At 41.1% G+C, this 26,756-nt stretch overlaps 1 protein-coding gene across 1 annotated transcript in view; it reads left to right on the top strand.

Annotated features, from left to right (window-relative positions):
* Positions 1-26,756, top strand: part of LOC123667249 (transcription elongation regulator 1-like) — a 57,132-nt gene that overhangs the window by 9,146 nt on the left and 21,230 nt on the right. Inside the window, exons 4-17 of the mRNA XM_045601207.1 lie at positions 341-523; positions 2,048-2,284; positions 2,926-3,020; positions 3,495-3,624; positions 5,003-5,089; positions 5,796-6,018; positions 6,331-6,489; positions 7,483-7,547; positions 8,025-8,290; positions 12,991-13,109; positions 13,437-13,587; positions 19,707-19,905; positions 20,261-20,367; positions 23,098-23,504. Of these exons, the coding sequence (XP_045457163.1) occupies positions 341-523; positions 2,048-2,284; positions 2,926-3,020; positions 3,495-3,624; positions 5,003-5,089; positions 5,796-6,018; positions 6,331-6,489; positions 7,483-7,547; positions 8,025-8,290; positions 12,991-13,109; positions 13,437-13,587; positions 19,707-19,905; positions 20,261-20,367; positions 23,098-23,504 (2,428 nt within the window). The remainder of the gene's footprint in view (positions 1-340; positions 524-2,047; positions 2,285-2,925; positions 3,021-3,494; positions 3,625-5,002; positions 5,090-5,795; positions 6,019-6,330; positions 6,490-7,482; positions 7,548-8,024; positions 8,291-12,990; positions 13,110-13,436; positions 13,588-19,706; positions 19,906-20,260; positions 20,368-23,097; positions 23,505-26,756) is intronic.

Below are 26,756 nucleotides of genomic sequence, written 5' to 3'. Positions count from 1 at the left end.
CAAGCATAACCGCGCGACACCCGTTGTATACGTCTAAGCGAAATATTTGTCGCGTACCCTCCATTTTACTATTTTTATTAATAAGTTAGTCGATGCTTGCCATCTGACGCGTTTACGGATTAATTATTACAACAATCTTTGTATTATTTATTTATATTAAATATATGATATTTTATTGTTGTTTTTTTCACCCCTATTTTGATTTCTTGGTTTCTAAGTGTCTTCTGTTTTTTGAAATTAAAATATTTAATTGTTGAAGTCTTTTATTAATATCCAGCTCAACCGTTTTTACATGTAAGTGATACTTTTATGATTTTTATATGTTTGTTTTTATGATCAGGTCAAATGCCAGGTATGCCGGGTCAGTCGATGCCGATGAATGGACCGATGGGGGGTCCACCGATGGGCGGCCCTCCCATGGGCATGATGAACGGTATGATGGGGATGATGCCTCCAGGAGTCGGTCCGGCGCCTGGGGCAGTTCCGCCCTTCATGACACAACCTCCGCCTTGGGTCAAAGATAGTGAGTTTTTAAAATTTTTGCTAAAATAGTAGTTTATATAAAAAATATTGTTAATTTCGTTCACTTTTTGATCATCAATCGGGTTGGCAAATGATTTCCTTATGATAACAATCGGGACAAACAAAATTACATGCAGGCAATATACATTGCAGGGATACACAAGACATATACTCAACCAGAAACATTTTATAAAAAATAAGATCTACCCTCAGGGAATTGCAACTTTTGAAGTAACACTTTAGAAACGTTGTCATTTGATACTCGTTAAAGACGGGCAGCAGCGTCTTCGGTGCGACAAAGCCAGCCCTGCGGTCACCAACCCGCCTGCCCTGCGTGGTGACTATGGGTGACACACACGAGTTCACGCATTTTTGGCGCGAACTTGTGGAGGCCTATGTCCAGCACTGGACTGCAATAGGCTGGAATGATGATGATGATGATGATGATTATGACGACGATTCGTTAAAGCGTAAATGCGTTACGATAAACAAAGAAACGCGTAAATGTATAGGAGAGAATGGATACATTACACTGTATTTTATAATCTCGGTGATAAATTCTCTCGTAGGTCACTTTTCAGAAGTTTCACTGCTACCGTCTTTGAATTGCACACACATTTTTTTTTATTGATGTAGGGGAAAAGCTGGAAACATCGCGCTTTATTTTTTCTGGAGCAGTTCGATCGGGGAAGGGGGTTGATCTTACAGATGATTAGTGTCAAATAAAATTGTTCCCAAGTAGTCTTTGTTTCTGTGGTGAGTTAGGTAGCCAAATTTCCTGGGAATGCACTGTGTTGATAAGGGCGGAGGGGTAGTGAACGTCCATACACTACAGTAACTGCTCACCATTAGACAGACTACTACAAGAGTCTAAGGCTATTTTGCCATCATACTGCCGTGTTTAGGTTAAAAGCCAGTCAACAATAACGAGATCTGAGAAAATTTAGTTAAAAAATATTTTATTTATTTAATTAGTTAGACTTGGAATTGTTATTATTATTATTTTTAATTGATTTTATTGAATTGTTGAAATTAATTGTTAAATTTAATGTTATTTGTATACGAAAATCTGTAGATAGAGGTAGAATTTGTGATCAACTTAAGTAACGCAGTGTGTTTACTGTAATGTTTAAATTTAAGTTTCTTTTATGCATAAATAAATAAATAAATATTTTGGATTTGTTTAAACTAAATAAATTGCATTATAATAATTAAATAGGTCAAATGATATATTTTACTATGTTGTAATCAAAAAAGAACTGAAATCGTGTTGTTACTGCTTTTTACCTAAGCACAACAACATTGACTTAATTATTATTAGTGAGAAGACCGCTGTTGAATTTTTCTTTTAAGTTATTATTTTTTTCATTTTTGTTATGTAAATTCAAATAAAGTATTCAATAAATAAAGTGAACCCTTGAATTCTTACACCAAAGCAGTCGTTTTAGACTAATTAAAGCTATAATAAAGTTGATAAAATATAATTATATAGGTATGCTTAAATTTATTAACACATATATTCCAGACAACAATCAGATGTCGACACCGAAGTCTCAGGACAAGCAGGAGAGCTCGCCGGAGGACGAGGCGCCGCCGGGAGACGCGGCACCGCAGGGGGGCGGGGCGGGCGGCGCGGGGGGGCCGGGCCAGCCGGGGGCGGGGCCGGGGGCGGGCGGCGCGTGGGGCGGCTGGGGCTGGGCGCCGCCCCTGGTGGCGCAGCCGCCGGGCCTGGCCGCCGCCGCGGCCGCCGTGCCCGATAAGGGTGAGCGAGTCACTAAATGTCTTTATTCACGTAGGCTGTAATTATATGAACCTGTCGTTATTGGCACTGGTGTTGAGTGGCTGTCCTTGAACATTAATTTACATTTAATGTTAACATTTTGTTATTTTCTGTTCAACTTTCCTACGCGATGCGCAAAGTGATTTCCACTCAGAGTTGATTGCTTAACATCCTTGTTGATTCAAGTTCAAATCAAGAATTCTGCTGAGAAGAATGGGCATTTAAACCTCGGCAAATTATAATTTTTGAGTCATTCCTCAGTGGTGGATGGTTTTGTACAAGAATTTATCTGAATCAACTGGGTATTTAGGAGTCAGAAGGAAGAGTTGTGGTTGTATCCACTGTTCTTTTATTAATGAGTAGCAAATATAAAAGAAAGGCTAAAGAATATGTTATTACTAGCCCGGAAGTGGTTTGGCTTTGATGTCCAAAAAGTTGTTTTTATCAAATAAGTAGGTATTAAAAGTTAAATTTTCATTATTTTAAAATTCCTGGAAAACCGGGATGTTTGGCACGGACTTGGAGAGGCTTGTGTCCAGCAGTGGACTGTGGCTGAAATGATGATGATGTACATAATATTATGAAATTGTCCTAGTCTTTAGCAGTGTGTACTTTTTTTATAGGAGCAGCTACACAGCTACCTCAGATGGGTGCTCCGATGGCTGCCAGCGAAGCCCCCAGCGAGCAACCTGCAGCACCTGTTAAGAAAGAGGAATCGGTAGGCTGACTTAAATTTAGAATAAAGTTATATGAATTTAATGATAGTTAAGTTTCTGATTTTAACTATATTTATGAGATGTCCATTTGCATATATTAATCTCAGAGTTGTAGTTTATGAAATGAGCAGATCCTGATAGCCTATTCTACATCCCGCTGTTAAAATCTCTCTGCAACTTGTGTGCTGGATAAACATTATCCACAAATGCTGATACTGGAAAAGATTTTTGCTTTGTGAAAGTGTGACGACAAATTATTTTTTAATACAGTTGCTCAAAAAGTGGCGTATTGCAGGAACAGACAGCCAACAATGACAGCCTTTCCACACTTGTAATGAAATATACTATGCCCCCAAACCCTTAATGGGTGATTTTAACAATGAATTTTAAAGAGTGTAACCTCGAGGCCCGTACCTGGACAGACCCTCGGGCCTGTCAGGAGGACTTACACACATAATGAATTAACTCTCTGCCAGGCGGCGGCCCTGCAGGCGCGCGCGGCAGAGTGGAGCACGCACCGCGCCCCCGACGGCCGGCCCTACTACTACCACGCCGCCTCGCAGACCAGCGTCTGGGAGAAGCCGCCGCCGCTGCGCGAGCTCGAGGGTGCGTGAGTTCCCCCCCCCCACTGGGGGAGGTATCCGTTTTTATCACTATTACAAAGGAATGAGGCCCCCAGCCTACCACGCAAAATAGGCGCACTAAGACGTCGAGTTGCGGAGAATAGCCTGTGGAAAATCAATCAATCACTATTACAAAGGTGGCAAAGAAACCGTCCGCCCGACCTGGCCCGGTAAGCGGTTACGGTAGCCTACAGACACCTGCAATCCAGCCTGTGGGTGAAACTGCCGCCGCTGGGAGGTAGACTCTGCTTTAATATTACAAAGGTTGCAAACAAACGTACGGTCCGCACGATGGTAAGCAGATACCGTAGCCTATGGAGACGTCTAACGCCAAGAACATAACAAGCCTATCAACGAGAGCCAGTCCCATGGAGCCCTGGCTTACCTTACTATCAGGAACACAACACTGTTTGTGAGTAGTATTATTTCGTCAAGTACGTACTCCAATCGGGCTGCTCCAGATTTTGAGCCAGTTATTTCCTGGTGTGCCTCACCTAAGTAATTCGTTCTTGTTAATAGACTGTCACCTTCTTGTCAAAAGAGATTCTACTATTAATAGGTTACAATAAAACATATCTGTATTTATCTTGTTAACCGACTTCCAAAAAAGGAGGAGGTTCTCAATTCGACTGTATTTTTTTTTTTTTTTGTATGTATGTTACATCAGATCTTTTGACCGGGTGGACCGATTTCGACAAATATTTTTTTAATCGAAAGGTGGTGTGTGTCAAGTAGTCCCATTTAAATTTATTTGAGATCTAACGACTACTTTTCGAGTTATATCTAATAATGCGTTTATACTTGACGCTTTTTTCGTCGACCTACGTTGTATTATACCACATAACTTTTTACTGGATGTACCGATTTTGATAATTTTTAATTTAATCAAAAGCTGATGTTTATTATATGGTCACATTTAAATTTCATCGAGATCTGATAACTACTTTTTGAGTAATCTTTGATAACGCGTAGTTACTTGACTATTTTTTCGTCGATCTACGTTGTATTACTTGTCGATGTAATTGAAGTCGGTTTTTTTTCGTTTGTCTGCAAACAAAATTATCATATTTAGTATTTTATGTTGTTACGAGTAATAGTAAACTTTGATAGGTGATTGTCAGTCTCATAAAGTGTATGTAACAGTGATTTAAATGTTTGACTTATATTGTTATACACTTATTGTACTATTGTTTCATGAAATAAAATGTATTAAAAAAATACTGTTAAATTTGTCGTGGTCATGGCAATTTTATTCCTGGTGATTTAACTTAAAAACTGGCGCATGTTTAATCGTTATATGTAAATTCGCTGGCGACAGCTGATATTTGAATGAAATTAATGAAAATTATGTCTAATTACAGAGCTACAGGCTAAGATGGCGATTGAGAAAGGCGACAAAGCGGACAAGAAAATAGAGAGAATCGATGTAGATGACAGTAAAATTGAAGGTACTGCTGTTTATTTATAATTTATCATTCTTATTTGTGTACACCCACCTGATGCTGATAATTTTTGTACTTGACAATTAAATAATATTAAAATTCTTTGTGTGAACTGATGAGATATTGTGACATGTTGTGATAACCTATAAGAAATGTTAATATCCTATTATTAGTGTATATTGTGGAAAGCCATAGGATAACCATCCTTTAACTATATGTGTCCTGCGGTTTTGCCCGCAATAATTTGAGAAAGAAACATACTAAAATATTATATAGACTGACACACACACAAACACACAACACAAAAATCATTTTTCAGTTCGAACCTTTAGTTCCTGGTATTAGTGCGTTTATACAAACAAACAAACGCTGATGTGTGCTGTGTGGCTACGGCACTAAAGAATTTAGCCACCCCCTCTCTTCCCGTGGGTGTCGTAAAAGGCGACTAAGGGATAACAAGGTTCCACAACCATCTTGGAACTTAAGAAGCCGACCGATGGCGGCATAATCATCCAACTGCTGACTTTGAAATACACAGACCGAAGACGGGCAGCAGCGTCTTCGGTGCGACAAAGCCAGTACTGCGGTCACCAACCCGCCTGCCCAGCGTGGTGACTATGGGCAAAACACATGAGTTTAAGTTATTTTTGGCGTAAACTTGTGGAGGCCTATGTCCAGCAGTGGACTATATAGGCTGTAATGTAATGATGTGTATCAAAAATTCCAGTTATAGATGTTGAGGCTCACGCGGAGGCTGCGGCGGCGGCCGAGGCGGCTGAGCGGGAGAGAGCGGAGAACGAGAGGGCCGAACTTGAAAGGAGGGAGAGAGAGAAAGTGGAAAAAGAGCGGGCGGAGAAGGAGAGAGCGGAGAAAGAGAAGGCCAAGACGGACAAGAGCAGACCGGTGTCCAGTACGCCTATCTCGGGCACGCCTTGGTGAGTACTGTTACGACTTGTCGTTCTTGACGTTTACAAAAAAAAATGTACAGCACAATGTATCTATCCCTAGTGCCTATCCTTATATTTGTAGTAAATAGCAGACATAGGCTCACCTGATGGCAAACGGTTACCGTCGCATATAGACGCCTGCAACACCAGAAGCGTCACAAGCGCGTCGCCGACCCTACCTCCCACTCCCCCCCAGCAGCTCTGGTCACCTTACTCACCACAAGAACAGCACTGCTAGAAAGCAGTGTTGAGGATGCCAAGGGCTCAAGCACGTACTTGTAAAGAGCGCTTGTGCGGCAGGTGCGTGGTGTGGACGGGCGACGGGCGCGTGTTCTTCTACAACCCGACGGCGCGCCTGTCCGTGTGGGAGCGGCCGCCGCAGCTGGCGGGCCGCGCCGACGTCGACCACGCCGTGTCGCAGCCGCCGCACGCGCCCGTGAGTACTGCGCCTACCGCACTGTCACACCTACCGCACTGTCACACCTACCGCACTGTCACACCTACCGCACTGTCACACCTACCGTACACTGTCACACCTACCGCGCACTGTCACACCTACCGCACAGTGTCATACACACCGCGCACTGTCACACCCACCGCGCACTGTCACACCCACCGCGCACTGTCACACCCACCGCGCACTGTCACACCCACCGCGCACTGTCACACCCACCGCGCACTGTCACACCCACCGCGCACTGTCACACTTATCGCACACTATTACATCCACCGCGCACTGTCACACCCACCGCGCACTGTCACACCCACCGCGCACTGTCACACCCACCGCGCACTGTCACACCCACCGCGCACTGTCACACCCACCGCGCACTGTCACACCCACCGCGCACTATCACACCCACCGCGCACTGTCACACCCACCGCGCACTGTCACACCCACCGCGCACTGTCACACCCACCGCGCACTGTCACACCCACCGCGCACTGTCACACCCACCGCGCACTGTCACACCCACCGCGCACTGTCACACCCACCGCGCACTGTCACACCCACCGCGCACTGTCACACCCACCGCGCACTGTCACACCCACCGCGCACTGTCACACCCACCGCGCACTATCACACCCACCGCGCACTGTCACACCCACCGCGCACTATCACACCCACCGCGCACTGTCACACCCACCGCGCACTATCACACCCACCGCGCACTGTCACACCCACCGCGCACTATCACACCCACCGCGCACTGTTATACACCTACTGTATACACGCACTTATAGTACATTTACACACCCACTGTACACTCACACATCCACCATACATACACAACTACTGCACTCTCACATATGATGTCAATACCTCGAGCCTGGATGCAGATTCCGTTGACCGTCTAAGTCGTACGCTGTAAAGGAAAAATTAAATTATTTACAGAACAAAGAGAAGGCAGCGACGACGCCGTCTAAGAACGCGAACGGTGAATTGAAGAGAAACGCTGAATCTGAATCCTCGGACTCCGACGCAGAGCCCGCTAAGAAGGCCAAGGCTGAAGAAAGTTAGTATTTTATAAAATTGTATAAAAGACTTCCTACTGTAAAGTGGACCAGGCAAGGTCTTGCATAATTTTCTGAAACATTCAATTTTTTTTTTTATATCACAGAGAAGGTAAACAAGTGGTGTAAGGTATGCGAATATTGTAAGCTATAGACGCTTACAAAATTAGGCGCTGTGCAAACGTGTTGCCGATCTTAAATCCTTACCCTTTTCTCATAGCTTTGATTAATATTATCAATATGAGGACGCAACACTACTCGAGAGTGCTGTTATTCGAATGTGAATATTTCATGCTGAGCTCACTTCGATAAATTCTATTAGTTTTTATGAATTAAAACTTATTTTACACACGCTCGACTCGGGGAGTAAGCTGGTAAATGCTCGACGAGAGCGTTACGAAAAGTGTGATCGGGCGACGCGACCGGAAGTCGAGAGGGTGTCGAGTCGTGTGGTCTAAAGTTTTGTCTTCCCCTGACAGCGTCCGGCTCCCCGCCCACGGCGACGGCGGCGGCGGGCGCGCGGCGGCGCGGGCTGCAGATCGACGCGGGCGCCGAGGCGGCCAAGGAGGCGGAGTCGCGCGCGGCGCTGGAGCGCGCCGTCGTGCCCTTCGAGCAGCGCGTGCGCGCCTTCCTGCAGCTGCTGCACGAGAGCGACGTCAGCGCCTTCTCGCCCTGGGAGAAGGAGCTGCACAAGATCGTGTTCGACAGCCGCTACCTGCTGCTGGACTCCAAGGAGCGCAAGCAGGTCGGCGATCGTTTTAACACACTTCCCGCAGCTGCTGCACGAGAGCGACGTCAGCGCCTTCTCGCCCTGGGAGAAGGAGCTGCACAAGATCGTGTTCGACAGCCGCTACCTGCTGCTGGACTCCAAGGAGCGCAAGCAGGTCGGCGATCGTTTTAACACACTTCCCGCAGCTGCTGCACGAGAGCGACGTCAGCGCCTTCTCGCCCTGGGAGAAGGAGCTGCACAAGATCGTGTTCGACAGCCGCTACCTGCTGCTGGACTCCAAGGAGCGCAAGCAGGTCGGCGATCGTTTTAACACACTTCCCGCAGCTGCTGCACGAGAGCGACGTCAGCGCCTTCTCGCCCTGGGAGAAGGAGCTGCACAAGATCGTGTTCGACAGCCGCTACCTGCTGCTGGACTCCAAGGAGCGCAAGCAGGTCGGCGATCGTTTTAACACACTTCCCGCAGCTGCTGCACGAGAGCGACGTCAGCGCCTTCTCGCCCTGGGAGAAGGAGCTGCACAAGATCGTGTTCGACAGCCGCTACCTGCTGCTGGACTCCAAGGAGCGCAAGCAGGTCGGCGATCGTTTTAACACACTTCCCGCAGCTGCTGCACGAGAGCGACGTCAGCGCCTTCTCGCCCTGGGAGAAGGAGCTGCACAAGATCGTGTTCGACAGCCGCTACCTGCTGCTGGACTCCAAGGAGCGCAAGCAGGTCGGCGATCGTTTTAACACACTTCCCGCAGCTGCTGCACGAGAGCGACGTCAGCGCCTTCTCGCCCTGGGAGAAGGAGCTGCACAAGATCGTGTTCGACAGCCGCTACCTGCTGCTGGACTCCAAGGAGCGCAAGCAGGTCGGCGATCGTTTTAACACACTTCCCGCAGCTGCTGCACGAGAGCGACGTCAGCGCCTTCTCGCCCTGGGAGAAGGAGCTGCACAAGATCGTGTTCGACAGCCGCTACCTGCTGCTGGACTCCAAGGAGCGCAAGCAGGTCGGCGATCGTTTTAACACACTTCCCGCAGCTGCTGCACGAGAGCGACGTCAGCGCCTTCTCGCCCTGGGAGAAGGAGCTGCACAAGATCGTGTTCGACAGCCGCTACCTGCTGCTGGACTCCAAGGAGCGCAAGCAGGTCGGCGATCGTTTTAACACACTTCCCGCAGCTGCTGCACGAGAGCGACGTCAGCGCCTTCTCGCCCTGGGAGAAGGAGCTGCACAAGATCGTGTTCGACAGCCGCTACCTGCTGCTGGACTCCAAGGAGCGCAAGCAGGTCGGCGATCGTTTTAACACACTTCCCGCAGCTGCTGCACGAGAGCGACGTCAGCGCCTTCTCGCCCTGGGAGAAGGAGCTGCACAAGATCGTGTTCGACAGCCGCTACCTGCTGCTGGACTCCAAGGAGCGCAAGCAGGTCGGCGATCGTTTTAACACACTTCCCGCAGCTGCTGCACGAGAGCGACGTCAGCGCCTTCTCGCCCTGGGAGAAGGAGCTGCACAAGATCGTGTTCGACAGCCGCTACCTGCTGCTGGACTCCAAGGAGCGCAAGCAGGTCGGCGATCGTTTTAACACACTTCCCGCAGCTGCTGCACGAGAGCGACGTCAGCGCCTTCTCGCCCTGGGAGAAGGAGCTGCACAAGATCGTGTTCGACAGCCGCTACCTGCTGCTGGACTCCAAGGAGCGCAAGCAGGTCGGCGATCGTTTTAACACACTTCCCGCAGCTGCTGCACGAGAGCGACGTCAGCGCCTTCTCGCCCTGGGAGAAGGAGCTGCACAAGATCGTGTTCGACAGCCGCTACCTGCTGCTGGACTCCAAGGAGCGCAAGCAGGTCGGCGATCGTTTTAACACACTTCCCGCAGCTGCTGCACGAGAGCGACGTCAGCGCCTTCTCGCCCTGGGAGAAGGAGCTGCACAAGATCGTGTTCGACAGCCGCTACCTGCTGCTGGACTCCAAGGAGCGCAAGCAGGTCGGCGATCGTTTTAACACACTTCCCGCAGCTGCTGCACGAGAGCGACGTCAGCGCCTTCTCGCCCTGGGAGAAGGAGCTGCACAAGATCGTGTTCGACAGCCGCTACCTGCTGCTGGACTCCAAGGAGCGCAAGCAGGTCGGCGATCGTTTTAACACACTTCCCGCAGCTGCTGCACGAGAGCGACGTCAGCGCCTTCTCGCCCTGGGAGAAGGAGCTGCACAAGATCGTGTTCGACAGCCGCTACCTGCTGCTGGACTCCAAGGAGCGCAAGCAGGTCGGCGATCGTTTTAACACACTTCCCGCAGCTGCTGCACGAGAGCGACGTCAGCGCCTTCTCGCCCTGGGAGAAGGAGCTGCACAAGATCGTGTTCGACAGCCGCTACCTGCTGCTGGACTCCAAGGAGCGCAAGCAGGTCGGCGATCGTTTTAACACACTTCCCGCAGCTGCTGCACGAGAGCGACGTCAGCGCCTTCTCGCCCTGGGAGAAGGAGCTGCACAAGATCGTGTTCGACAGCCGCTACCTGCTGCTGGACTCCAAGGAGCGCAAGCAGGTCGGCGATCGTTTTAACACACTTCCCGCAGCTGCTGCACGAGAGCGACGTCAGCGCCTTCTCGCCCTGGGAGAAGGAGCTGCACAAGATCGTGTTCGACAGCCGCTACCTGCTGCTGGACTCCAAGGAGCGCAAGCAGGTCGGCGATCGTTTTAACACACTTCCCGCAGCTGCTGCACGAGAGCGACGTCAGCGCCTTCTCGCCCTGGGAGAAGGAGCTGCACAAGATCGTGTTCGACAGCCGCTACCTGCTGCTGGACTCCAAGGAGCGCAAGCAGGTCGGCGATCGTTTTAACACACTTCCCGCAGCTGCTGCACGAGAGCGACGTCAGCGCCTTCTCGCCCTGGGAGAAGGAGCTGCACAAGATCGTATTCGACAGCCGCTACCTGCTGCTGGACTCCAAGGAGCGCAAGCAGGTCGGCGATCGTTTTAACACACTTCCCGCAGCTGCTGCACGAGAGCGACGTCAGCGCCTTCTCGCCCTGGGAGAAGGAGCTGCACAAGATCGTGTTCGACAGCCGCTACCTGCTGCTGGACTCCAAGGAGCGCAAGCAGGTCGGCGATCGTTTTAACACACTTCCCGCAGCTGCTGCACGAGAGCGACGTCAGCGCCTTCTCGCCCTGGGAGAAGGAGCTGCACAAGATCGTGTTCGACAGCCGCTACCTGCTGCTGGACTCCAAGGAGCGCAAGCAGGTCGGCGATCGTTTTAACACACTTCCCGCAGCTGCTGCACGAGAGCGACGTCAGCGCCTTCTCGCCCTGGGAGAAGGAGCTGCACAAGATCGTGTTCGACAGCCGCTACCTGCTGCTGGACTCCAAGGAGCGCAAGCAGGTCGGCGATCGTTTTAACACACTTCCCGCAGCTGCTGCACGAGAGCGACGTCAGCGCCTTCTCGCCCTGGGAGAAGGAGCTGCACAAGATCGTGTTCGACAGCCGCTACCTGCTGCTGGACTCCAAGGAGCGCAAGCAGGTCGGCGATCGTTTTAACACACTTCCCGCAGCTGCTGCACGAGAGCGACGTCAGCGCCTTCTCGCCCTGGGAGAAGGAGCTGCACAAGATCGTATTCGACAGCCGCTACCTGCTGCTGGACTCCAAGGAGCGCAAGCAGGTCGGCGATCGTTTTAACACACTTCCCGCAGCTGCTGCACGAGAGCGACGTCAGCGCCTTCTCGCCCTGGGAGAAGGAGCTGCACAAGATCGTGTTCGACAGCCGCTACCTGCTGCTGGACTCCAAGGAGCGCAAGCAGGTCGGCGATCGTTTTAACACACTTCCCGCAGCTGCTGCACGAGAGCGACGTCAGCGCCTTCTCGCCCTGGGAGAAGGAGCTGCACAAGATCGTGTTCGACAGCCGCTACCTGCTGCTGGACTCCAAGGAGCGCAAGCAGGTCGCACTTCCACTACGAGCTCTCGCGACTCCACCGCATACATTTTCTTAATGGTTCATCATTACAGCCTATACAGTCAACTGTTAGACGTAGGCGTCCACAAGTTTACGCCAAGAAGTAACGTGAACTCATGTATTTTGCCCATAGTCACCACACTGGGCAGGCGGGTTGGTAACCGCAGGGGGCTGGCTTTGTCGCACCGAAGATGCTGCTGCCCGTCTTCGGCCTGTGTATTTGAAGCCAGCAGTTTGATGGTTATCCCGTCAACGGTCGGCTTTTTAAATTCCAAGGTGGTAGCGGAACTGTTTTATCCCTTAGTCGCCTCTTACGACACCCACGGGAAGAGAGGGGGTGGCTATATTCTTTACTAGTACCGTAGCCATACAGTATGGTTCTTTCTAGTAGTTTCTTTGCGGTTGTTCACGAATAACTTTGTCTTTTATGAACTAGTTTGAATGATTTTTTTTGTGTTGCTGTGTTGTTGAAAGGAGATATCCCAAACGTGGTCTAAAGAAACTAGTATCCGATGATGGCATCCCAGAGAAATCGAGGGGCACCTTCGAAAATCGTAGAGGACTAGTGCGTTCGTTAATTTTTTCAGTCTACTATCGTTGCATTACTTGTCGATGTAATTGAAGTCGGGTTTTTTTCGTTTGCTAACAAACAATTATCCAAACAAACTTTGGTAGAGAAATGAAATAGAAAGTGTGGAATAAAAAAAGCTATAATCATAATAATTTCTCGTTCTACTTCCCTATATGTCCTTCTTTCTTGTGGTCCTTCATTACAAATTTAGTTTTGATTACAGGTATTCGACAAGTACGTCCGTGAACGAGCTGAGGAAGAACGAAAGGAAAAGAAGAACAGACTGCAGCAGAAGAAACAGGCCTTCAGGCAGCTCATGGAGGAAGCCAAGCTGCACTCTAAGTGAGTGACGAATTACATTTAGAAGTGTAAAAAAAAAAAGAAACATTTTTTTTAACGATTTATTTTCACAACATTTTATCAACACGTTTGTACATCTTTGTCGCTCTTACTAGAATACCAATATACCAAAGACCTTACGACTCCGTGACAGACTAAAAAATCCCACTCCAAGACCAAAAACCACTTTTAGACTTCTAGACCAATCACCCCTCTTTAAGACCAATCACCCACTCCCAGACTAAAATACCTTCATCCAAACCCAATTCTCAGACTAGTAGTACACTTTTTCCACTACTTGTATACATCTAATAAAAACTTTGCCCCCAGGTCATCGTTCATGGACTTCTCGAGCAAGTACAGCCGAGATGAGCGTTTCAAAAATATTGAGAAGATGAGAGACCGGGAGACATACTTCAATGATTACATCGCCGAAGTCCGCAAGAAGGAGAAGGAGGAAAAGGAGAGGAAGCGGGAACAGGTGAGTGGGGGTGGGGTGTGTGGCTGGGGGGGAGTGTGTGTGAGGGTAGTTACGTCTCGGCGCGTGTCCGTGTTTGTGTGTGTAGTTGTGAATAAAAGTTAAGTTTGTTCAACAATCTCATTATAGAAAAAATTTCATTTATATCTCCATCAAAAAGTCTATCAACTTAACAAATTTCATAGTAAATTTACTTAACAAATTTCAAGTACACTTTTGTTTTAATTATATTATAATAAGTGATATATATATATATATATATATATATATATATATATATATATATATATATATATATATATATAACATTAAGCTTTGTTTAAAATGCTGTACGTACAGTATACTGTGTACATATATGATAACAAGCTGGTGCACACACGCGTCGAGACAATTTGACATAATGTATAAATTATTAAGTTTCACTCGAATGTAATATTGAGCATACGTCGTAAATAATGGTAATTTAATTACTAAAATTCAGAACAACAAATATTTGAAGGCTTTTGTATTGAAGATTTTGTAGAAAATGTACTAGGCAAGTGTCTAGGAAGAGTCATGGCTCCCTAGACTTATCCATAAGGCCAGGCTGCAATGACATGTTGGTCTATTCTCTATTTCTCTCTCTGTAAATCAAAAAACTCTCTTATATATGCAGAGCTCAAAATAAGCAAAGGTACATGATTGAATAATTGCTTCAATAAAGCTTTTTAATGATTGCTTAAAACATAAATAGGAAGTTGTGTTCGTTTGTTTGCACTTGTATATTTTGAAACTAATGATATATTTATTGAGAGTTTGATCAAAATCGATTTTCTATTAATGTGAACGAAAGCGAATAATTGAATCGATAATGGCAATCAATGTATTACCTATATAACTAACTTTTAAAGATTTTTTTTTTTCGTAACGGTGGTATGCAAAGATTTGAAATATATATAAATGTGTAACTTATAGGCATAATATTGTGTTTGTTGAGTTCGATTCTCGACAAAAATAAAAATTTATATAGTAATAATTCTGTCATGTCAATTAAAATTTGGCGAAATTATCACGCTTTGCGAATTATCGAAACAACAATTTGACTGTTAGAATAATGATTCTTTTACATAGATTTGAAAATATATACTTTTCATGTCTATTTTCGATATGACCTTATTTTTATTATAATTATTATGAAAAAATATAGAAGAATAATTATTATTTTGTACTTTCTAGAACCTAAAGAATCTTTACTATATTGTTAAAGGTCGTATCGAAAATACATTTTTTGCAAGATTTAAATAATGCTTTGCGTTATGAAATCACGTACAATTTTTATTTCAATAGATCCTTTCGTATATTTTATTAAATGCTATAGTTTGATAAGTATTTTCTCTCTTATGTAGCTCGTAACTCTCCATTTTAAATGAATATTATTAAATTTTCATAACGCACAGTACAAAACAATTATATTTTTGACGAGTGTTGATAATTTTTCACTTTCTATCAAGCGACTGTGTTTCGTGATTATGCCGTTTAAGAAACGATTAATTCAAACATACACGAACGCTCTAAAAACGTAAAAAATGACGCTCCGAAGCGTTTCCCGTTGTGAAACGACGAGATTTGACGAATCGTTAAAGAGTTTGTACAGTATGAATATAATACATGTGTATGAGAGTAACGGCAAAGTCACGCAAACGCGTGTCACAGCGCGAGGCGAGCGGGGCCGGCGGCAGGGGGCGGCGGCGCGGGACGGCCGGGGTGCGCACTTGACGGTCGGGGTAGGCGGGGCCAGGCGCGGCACTGATGAGCCAAGTCGGGGCACTAATGAGCCAAGTCGGGGCACTAATGAGCCAAGTCGAGGCAGAAATGAGCCAAGTCGAGGCACTAATGAGCCAAGTCGAGGCACAAATGAGCCAAGTCGAGGCAGAAATGAGCCATGTCGAGGCACTAATGAGCCAAGTCGAAGCATTGATGAGCCGGGTCGTGTCGATAATGAGTCGTGGATTACTGATCATTTAGGTGAATTGCGTGAAATATTTACATGAGATGCACTATAGTCTCGTTTATTCAAAATTTAGTTTATTTTGATATTCATGTGAATCAGTAAGTTTTAGTTAAAGGTTTAATTTGAATAAAGTTTTGAAAAATAAACTAAAAAACATAAATTGGACAAGATTCTTGTTATTATTTTATTTTGTTTGGTAAATATTGAAATGTCAAGTATGAAAAATATTAAGCTATATGCAGAAAAAAAAGTTTATTATGAAATAAAATAATTATTTCAACAAATTTTCCATTATTATAAATTTTTCTTCTTGATTTGAATTGACGAGACTTTCTATTTAACACTTTTTTAAAATCTCGAAGTATCGAAGCGCCTCGATAAATCGCTATCCTATGATATATAAAATAAATACAATATATCCATGAAATACTAGTTAAATATTTAAAATCAACTATTTTGACTTGAACTTTAAATAGTAGTTTTTTTTTTTTTTTTTTTTTTTAATTTTACGCGTTAAAATCTTCGATATCGTACCACTATTTTACTTTTAATATATTTTTATATTTTAGTATACGGTAATAAATAATGATAAATCGTCAAGTGGACACCCCGGCGCACAAGACACGACATAAGGTTAGAAAAAAAAATAATTTTAAGCAAATAAAAAAATAAATAAAAATAGAAAGTATACAATATACCTAACATATCACCATCTTTCATCGGTGAGTAACTTACTAGTTATTATATGAAAATTATTATTATATAAAAAATAGTAAGAAAATAAGTAAATCCCCCTTTAAATCAGATTTGCATGTTGAGCAGTGTTGCCGTACGGTATACCTTGGTGATGGGTTGCCATGTAAAACGAAAGAAATGTAAATATTATTTTTTTTTTAATGTCGAGTAGTCGATGAAAAGAGATTCGTTATCTAGATCCCCTCACTAATTATTTGTTTTTCAGGTTTTTTTTTTTGATTTTTTTTTTCTTCGATTGGCAAAGAATTTTTTTTTTTTCTATCACAGCTCTTAAATTATTGAACCGTATTAAATATTTAATTTACTTTTATTAATATATTAATGTAATTAATTAAATATTATATATATTATTTCAATATGATATTAATATAAATATGAGAATTCTTTGTGGAATCGAGACATTTAATAGGAGCACAAAAATATTAAAATGATTGTAGAAGTATAATTATAGAGAGTTTTAGTAAAATTATATAAATTCAGATTAAATTTAGTAATCAGTTTGTAAACAGTAAATTTTATAATTAAATTGAATATTTAAAGATATCCTTTAAATACGAAGTTACATGTAAAAGTCAAAGAGATTACGGCAAAAGCAGTCTTACGGGTCGAAATAAATAATACTAAGTTAATATTTATAACATACACACATATTTGTCACTCTTCATGGGTAACAGTCGGCTGATCTACACACTAATAACTTATAAATAAATACTATATAAATAATATGTCTTAGACTCGGGGTAGGAATCGAACCCACACTAACTGCGCCAATTACTCAGTCATCTATAGTAAACTGGCGAGGGTATTGAAAAAAATAGTTAACATGTATACACAGTCATACAAACTTTAAAATATAGTAAATTCGTTTTAATTGTATTACCTTTGCTGTTTTCTACTTACTGGTCAAGACTCTTTTCATATAGAAAGATTAGAGCCTAATATGCCACACTGTTCCATTACGAATTGGTGAATACAGATGATTCAGAAGTCCTTCCTAGATGTAGAGATATCTTCACGAAGTTTTCATCTATCGTTCAGATCGATAATAATAATTTTAATAAACAATATTGTCGCCTTAAATTTTGCTGTATTAACACGGAATCGAACCTCCGAATTTTCAGCTGAGCTAAATATGTAACGGTGTCAACGAATGCTTAAATTTTTATAAAACCAGTCTACTTCTGATGTGGTCTACATCTTGTGGTAAGCGGTTACCGTAGCCTATGTGTGCAACACCAGAAGCATGCAAGCGCGTTGCTGATCCTTACCCCCCAATTCCCCCAGGAGCTCTGGTCACTTTAGCTCACCACAGGAACACAACATTGCTTGGAAACATTTCACAATTGACGTACTTTTTCAATGGGAATTTACTATATTATTTGTAGTTATATAAGTAAAATGATGAAAACAAATTATATGAAATAATGTAACTCCTAACTTTACACTAAAAATATTCAGTGTGTTAAATTTGTGTAGCGAGTCTGGAAATACACGTGTGTAAAAATGTAAAATGTTTGTCTTGAGAGGATATCGAATCCACGACCGCTAGAATAAGAAATAGTCGCTGTGAGCTTTGAGCCAAGTTATTTGATATAAAATTTGGATGTAATATATTCTGATACCCGTAAAACCCGTAAGGCTGATTACTGCTTGCACCATAAAATACGATAGCTTTAAGAGAATCAAAATAAAAATGGAGGTTCGATTTTGTGTTCGTGCTATCGTGGTTATCGAAGGATATGTTATTATTGTGTATACTATCAATAATAATTTCTATTTATTCATAAAGATAGAATGAATTCAAGTAAAAAGTCTAACAACAGTGTATTTTTTACAATTTTTTTATTTTTCAAAGTTTAAAGCTTGATGAAATTAAAGATTAAAGTTTTAGAATATTATATTAAATTTAACGTTGAGTTTTTTAATATTAAAATTAGCATGTATTTATATTTAGAAAAAGATGCTTAAGTATCCTTCAATAACCGTGGAATAATGCAAATTTAAATACTTTGCAAGTTATAAAATTTTGCAAATATTGATTCATCAGTATTTATGAAAGTTAATACACGACGATACGTTAATATTTGTATTTATTTATTTATTCTTAATGTTCACCAAAATACAGACACATATAAAGAAAGATACAATACAAGATCTACAAAGGTGAACTTATCGCTAAATAGCGATTTCTTCCAGATAACCTTTGGGTACTGGACACGATACAGTAGCAGCGTATTGTATTATCAAATAAATATTTAATTGACAGTAGTTGTAAATATTGAAGGTTATGTACATAAAATAAGAGGCTAAGTTCTGCATGCATGCATGCTTTCAGCCTGTAACATCCCACTGCTGGGCATAGGCCTCTCTTCGTGTAGGAGAAGGATTGGTAATTGTATTGCTCGGCGGATATGTGCCCTACCATGTAACGATGACTATCAGGTATTTATGATAACAACCGGGACCGACGGCTTAACGTGATCCAAGGCACGGTGGAGAGATCCACAAGGACAGACATCAAAACCGGAACGAAATATTTGTACCAATACAAGTTAATACAATTTTTAGTTTGATCTCAGTTAATAGAATTTTGAAAAGCTCATCTCTCTCTTACTCAATGAAATAGGATACCTTGTACTGGGAAATTAGAAGTATGTACGTACACCCAAACGATCCAACTCTGTGTTATGAATAAAACAGCGAATTTGCTACCATTGTACTAACGTGTCGATAAAAGAACAATGCCAAGAAAGTTTCAAATATAAATTACTGATCTTAAGAGTTGCAAAAAAATTGCAAATCAAAAAAATATAGGATACAGTGTATATCCAGAGATTTGTACATCCAAAGGCCCCTAGAAAATCGAACCGATAGCTTTTGCTACCATTTTTCTGCTGTCAATAAAAGAAATTTTAGTAAATCTTAGCATCGATAAGTTTTAAATCTAAATGACTGATCTTAGAGTCAACTTGCAAAACGCTCGCCTCCATTTTTATTTCAATACTAATGAAAATTTCTCTTTCAGGAACTAATATGATTTTCACTCCACAGCATATATATAACTTTTAAATAATCTTTTCAGCTTCTAATGCATAATTTATTTTTCAGGAGTTGCGGCAAATCAGAGCGCTTATGAGGGAACCGCGTGCGGTTTGCTTGATTGTTTTGAGGGTCTTTGCTATGCGAATTAAGAGGAGTAATGAGGGAATAGTTTGAGACAATATCTTTTTCATTAAAAATTAAGTTATACCTTTTGTGTTTGGAAGATAATGTGTTTGGAAATGAATACCCTTCAGGCAAACAATCAAGTCGCACGCCCCCACACCCACACGCACCAACCGAGACTCGTAACTAACTCGAAATCCCCTTTTTATAGGCCAAGACCGACTTCATAGCGCTACTCAAAGATAAGGCGGTGGACAGGCACGCACGATGGATCGACGTTAAGAAAAAAATCGATTCGGACTCGCGTTACAAGGCCGTCGAGAGTAGTTCGTTGAGGGAGGACTACTTCAGGGAGTACTGTAAGATGGTTAAAGAAGAGAGGAAGAAGGAGAAAGATGGAAAGGAAAAAGGTTAGGTTTTTTTTAAAGATCTCGATGAAAGTTATATTCTAACGATTAAAACCTATCTGAATAATAAATAGCAATAATTTACTTGTATTATATTAATAATTTCAAATATTGATTTTGTTAAGCTAAATGCAAAATATTAAGGAACGTATTTATAACTTAGACAATAATATTCACACTAAAATGGTTTCACTAACGATTTATTATTATTAATATCGTATTAAAATCGTTACGTTGTTTAAAATAATTTTGTATCCATGATCTAATGTGGCAAGTAATAATTGACAGATTACATCATACGTGCCTATCCGTAGTAAGCACCTAGTTAATTAATTAATTTATTTTTAATATTTACTAGAACGCGATCGAAGTAATAAAAAAGAGAAAAAGGACAAAGAACGTGACAAGGATAAAGAGAAGGAGAAGGACAGCAAGAAGGAGAAGAAAAAAGAGAAAGCTGGTGACGTAAGTACATAGTATAAGTCACATTGGAAGTCTACAAAAACTGCCACGGTTGATTATCCAAAATACGTTACATAAAAAGACACTTGCTTGCTAATAGTTTTGTAAAAGTCCGTATTTTGACAATGCTGTTTTGTAGAATCTTTGTCAAAGTAATCATTATCATCATCATCATTACAGCCTATACAGTCCACTGCTGGACATAGGCCTCCACAAGTTTACGCCAAAAATAACGTGAACTCATGTGTTTTGCCCATAGTCACCACGCTGGGCAGGCGGGTTGGTGACCGCAGTACTGGCTTTGTCGCACCGAAGACGCTGCTGCCCGTCTTCGGCCTGTGTATTTCAAAGCCAGCAGTTGGATGGTTATCCCGCCATCGGTCGGCTTCTTAAGTTCCAAGGTGGTTGTGGAACCTTGTTATCCCTTAGTCGCCTCTTACGACACCCACGGGAAGAGAGGGGGTGGCTAAATTCTTTAGTGCCGTAGCCACACAGCACTATTAATTAAGTAATAACTTTGCAGAATTTGGTAAGATATAGTTCTGCATTGAATCAAATGAAAAAGAAAAGCTATCGAAATAAAACTTTTATTTTTATTTTACACTAATAAAGTGTTCCGAAAGCAATATTCTGAGTACTTTAACCAGAACTGCAAAGTCGATGTGTTTTATTTGCAACATTCCACAAATATTGCAAGAACATGTCATCGATTCTGTGATTTGGTTTTATGGTTACCGATTGAATCTTAACTGAGGTAGGGCACAGCAGGAATTTCCTGCTCAAAATATGCCCGACTGGGGTAGTACCTCGACCTTACAGAAGACCACAGCGAAATAATACTGTTCTCAAGCAGTATTTTGTTCCTGTTGGTGAGTAAGGTGACCAGAGCTCCTGGGGGGATTGGGGATTGGGTCGGCAACGCGCTTGCGATGCTTCTGGTGTTGCAGGCGTCTATAAGCTACGGTAATCGCTTACCATCAGGTGAGCCGTACGCTTGTTTGCCGACCTAGGGACATTGTCGGGTTGTATAATTAATCTATATGCATTGATCTTCAAGGTTTCACATTTTCCTCCTAAAAAGCTAATCTGCGACGGACATAGTACACTGCTAAATAATGAAAAAAAATGCCCAAGAATTTTTGTAACATTTCGACTCTATACGTAAAAATAATTTCTTATTTTTGTTTTACTATACGTTGCATGCAAGACTATTGGAAATATCGTTATTTAACGTGAAAAGCGTATGTTGAGACGTAACATAACATTATACCACTGTAGTTATATAAATATACAAGTCGGGTACAAGAGAGTGGCATTAAAATAATCAACATATACTACATAACATTTATAAGTATACTATTTACAGAAAAAAAAAACAGTCAAACAGAAGCAGGCAAAATTTAGGTATGCAACTAACTAAACTTGAAATAATGCATCTATTTTGTCTGATTTTTTTTGTATATAGCTTAGTAATATTATGATGTACATGTAGTTAACTTAACGCCATTGTCGCATGCTAGCGTTCCACTGATACAAAATTACTTCGTAAAAGTACACATATTTGAGTGTTTAGAATTCAATTTTCCACGTCTCGATATACATTGCCTCGGTCAGGTTTATAGAAGCGAGTCTCAAGTGACTCGTCACCGACAGTGCTGAAGCCGTCGATTGCGAAGTAAATCGGCGTGTCTTCCGTTCCATTACGTTTCAGGCGACTGTCATAATCTGCGGGGGTCGTTGCCCCGCGTGAAAAAAGTTATTACAAAAACAAAAAAAAAAGAATTAAAAAAAATAAGTGTGTGGTTTTGCAGTGCGTTTTGTTTTATTGTTTATTTTATCTGTGGCGAGACAAACGGAGCTACGGTGAGCAGTTAAACATTAGGGAACCTACATCGGACATCCCGCAGAATTATGACAGGCGTAGGGTGTGGGCACATCTAACCGTTCCTCTGATTATTTTATTTCATATTGAGATATACCAAATAAGCTTAAAACATGTTTGTCTTAAACTTGTTTGGCAGAACTAACATATATTTTTGTTTCCAATGAGCCACTGTTGAGTTAGATGTGGCCATAACCTAAGAGCGCCTCTTTAAATGCATTTTGCGATTTTTAGAATTGTTATAAGTATTATATTTATGTATGTATGATAGTTACATATACGATTATTAAGTCAGTTGCGGTGAGACTTAGTTTTGGTAGTAGCTTATATACTAATAATTTTACATGTACGATTATTAAGTCAGTTGCGGAAAGACTTGGTTTTGGTAGTAGCTTATATACTAGTAATTTTTTAGTAATTGCTAGTGAAGTTTCTTTTAACATAAATTCTGAATTTTAATAAAGTTTCATTTGCAATATTTATGAACTTTACAAAATTTTGTATTCTGTCTTTCAAATTTTGCAAAAGTCACGGACAATTGCAAATTGGATTTTGCGTCCGTTCAACCAACTGCTTTATTATTATTATTTTCATAATGTAACAATTACAAACAGTTACACTAGAGTTATTTATATAAGTAAATTTTATTTGTATCATTAAATACTGCAAATGTAATATTTATTTATTGATGAAGCGATGATTTGAAATTATTTATTGCATATATCAGACGATTTTTTAAGTTCATAATATTAATATAATGTCCGATGCAGGTTCGCTTTTCTATTATTTTAGTAATAATTGATTATATATATGAAATAACTTTATAAAAACCCGCTTCCTTTGTCTCGCAGAAGCAAACAGAACCGACGGAAGATGAGACGAAACAACCTACCCCCCCACCCGACCAGTGGGCAGAGATACTCGGTATACCTGGGGAGGAGGAATCGAAGGGCTCTAAACCAACGAAAGCCTCAAAAGAAAAGTCCTCAGACAAGAAAGACGAGTCCTCAGAAGCGGATACGAAATCCGTATCCCCGTCGCCGGAAAAGGAAATCCGGTCCCCGAAACAGTTGAGGTCGTCGAAAAAAGAACAACCGACCCCTGAAAAGAAATCGCCCATCAAGTCGCCGCCTAAAAAACGCAAACAAGACTTCAAGTCGCCCGAGCCGCAGCCGGAGAAGAAGGGCAAGAAAGCGGATAAGGCGGAGAAAACGGAAAAAACGGACAAGAGAAAACGGAAGAAGTCTGAGAAAGAATAGTGTTTGCTGTACGTGTTCTGTAAACGCTGATCGCTAGAACAGCGCAGGTTACTGTGCAACCGGGACAATTACTGTTAGGTTTTTATTTCAACAAGGGCAATTATTTTGAACGAACTTAATAGCTAATATTATTTCCCGCGCGTCTTCACTCGCGTAATTTGTAAGCTATAAATATATATGCGATTGAGATTCGTTCAAGGTGGTTGTCATTTCCCAATACAATGTTTTATTTGTTCACAAAAACGAGGGTAGTTGGATAAATTCGTCTACATGTGTTAACTTTTGTATTGAAGATTATTTTTAAAGTTTCTACTATTTTTAGTAAATTACGTGACATTTTAGATATTTTTTTTTTTAGTTTTCTGATAAATTTATCACTATTATTTTAAATTTTTATGGAATAATTGAAATATTGGTTTTATAGCAATTCCAATAAAAAGAAATGTCAAATAGTAACAATTTGTCAATTAATATTTTTAGTTTTGACCTTTTTCAACCCAGGGGAAATCCTTTATAGATACCCACGGACCGGGGAGCCGTGGGTTATATGGGACTCTTTTTAGTTTTGACCTGTTATTAATAAAGTTATTAGCCTTTAAATGGCTTGTAATATCTTCTATAATATAAAAATGAGTCGCTAAATGTGTTGCTAAGCGCAAAACTCGAGAACGGTTGGACCGATTTCGCTAATTCTTTTTTTAAAATATTCCTTGAAGTACGAGGATGGTTCTTACGGAGAGAAAAATTCTAAAAAAAAAAAAATTAAATTTCCTGATAAAGTCTAAAAACAACACTTTTCTATACTCCCATACAAAAGATTTGTGATAATACTTTAAAGTCAATTTGAACTTTAATACTATAGGATAAAGTTTGTGTTAGGCGATACGAAGTTCGCCGGGTCAGCTAGTTTATTATAAATTTCAAAGTTACTCAACATTATGTATACGAATAGGATCTAACTACCCGCAGAAAACGAGAAAACGTTCCTTGCGAATTGAAATTACGCGATTCCACCAAAATATATACAGATGTAAAAATGTTCCTCTTTTTGTTGAACTCGAATAACAGCTAATAGTATATATATTAATATATTAAGATGTGTACGTTTGTACGTCGGTAATTTCAAAACGCAAGGAATTTTCGTTTTAAGAATTGCGTTATCGAGGAAACGAATGTTGACAATCGAAGTTCTCTAAACGATTGTATAGTTAACGAAGATGTACATATGTGGAAATATTTAGTTCACAATGTTTAGGTATATGTAATGTACAAAATCGATATGAAAATTCTTGATAATTTTCTATTTTTTTTTTTTTATACGGTAACAAAATTTTTTCTCAACGTGTGCAATCAAGTGTTAAAAGTAAAGTGAAGCTGTATGATAATTTATATAAGGTATCATTGTGTCACATATACATTGTATGTCGGTTTTGTTTGTATATAATACGAATAAAATAATTGTGGTGTTAAGGAGTTAAATACGTGTATTTTTAAATGTCTATTGATAAATGTAAAATCTGAATCTATATGTGGGGATATGTTGAGTAAAACATCTTTTGAATCGGCTTGAGTTGACGCTCGATGAAACTAAAATTCGTCACGATGCAGAAACAAACGCATAAATGTATAGGAGCGAACGAGATAGAATATGTTACGCAGTATTTTATATTATCGGTTCAAAAGATCTCTCGTAGGCTACTTTTCAGAAAATTCACATCCGCCGTGTGTCAATTGTGCACACACTTTCTTATTCTGAGATATGAAGAATCGTGTACTAGAAATAATGTAATAATCCGTAGTCGATATGATTTTTTTTAGATATTACCAACTGTGATAAAAGGCTTTGGATATCATATTTGACATGCGTTGGATCATTTCTCGCTGCTTGGAAACCAGAACTATTATTAGACAGTACTATGATAACTAACTACTAATGGCTGTCGTTTTTGTAGCAATTTCTAAGAAAAATATACCATAATTGTTAAAATTATACGTGTTTTTGTAACAGCACAATAATGAATAGTCACAAATGCACTGATAAATGATTACGTGTAAAAACGAATAGAGTCGATTGTCGACATTCGCGAACATTATAATAGTATATGGTCACTCGGACATTGTAAATATTGACAAAAATAACAATAAACGTGTAAATTTATTTAGTTAATGAATTAGATTTAATATTTTATATGTATTGAATATAGTTAACAAATATAGTGTTATGTTTCATTATTCTATTTTAAATGACGCTCCCGTTTACCTGAACCTTAAAACAAAAGTTTTTTTACATACATACAAATTCTATATAATTTACTTAGTGTTTAGCCGAGGCCCTATGTACTATAATTTGAGTATACGGGGGATGGAGTTGAAGTGTGGTGATTAGGATACAAACGATATGTATAAAATGAAACCACATACACTACAGACCATTTATAAGGTATATACTGAACATCAGTCAAGCAAGCAGTAGTTTAAACTCGAGATAGGTTTACAACCGAATTTGAAACGCTGCTCTTGACTGATGTATGTATCATTACATCATTACAGTCTATACAGTCCACTGCTGGACATAGGCCTCCACAAGTTTGCGCCAAAAATAACGTGAACTCATGTGTTTTGCCCATAGTCACCACGCCGGGCAGTCGGGTTGGTGACCGTGATGTATGTATGTAGCGTAGTAATCGCTTGTAGTATTTTGAGGTTTAATTGAATGCATATCGCTTGTATACATATGTGTATATTTATTGAAATTCGTTAAAACTTGTATTGATTGGTTTCAATGACTAAGATTGACAAAATCTTGTATTATGTTAATTTTAAGACATGTATACTTCTTTTATATATATAAATAGGGCCTCTCGCTGATCAAAATGCCGGTATTAAATTGCTAGTGTAAAAATTTTAATATCGTCATCGTATGTAGAACGAATGTAGACGGGAGTGTAGATTTTAAGTACCGATAATAACTTATAAAATAGTGAAATGTGGCGTTTTTTTTACTTAAACTAGCCAAAATGAAACTTAACTTTAAATATAGTTATATGAGCAGTAATAGATGTCTGTCTATAAACGGTGTTACAAATAAATGTCCCCTAATAAATCAACTAATTTCTAATATGGCAATTTTATCTATTTAATTTGCAATATTCCGACATTCACAATGAAGCTATATACGATTCTGAAGGTAACTTCAACAGTGGTTACATAACGAAATTTAAACTTTGTAACAAAATTTACTAGATGCTCCC

Source organism: Melitaea cinxia, chromosome 27 (genome assembly GCF_905220565.1).
Source record: "Melitaea cinxia chromosome 27, ilMelCinx1.1, whole genome shotgun sequence".
Taxonomy (NCBI): Eukaryota; Metazoa; Arthropoda; class Insecta; order Lepidoptera; family Nymphalidae; genus Melitaea; species Melitaea cinxia.
Note: the sequence above shows the minus strand (reverse complement) of the source record. Positions and strands in the feature narration are given on the sequence as shown.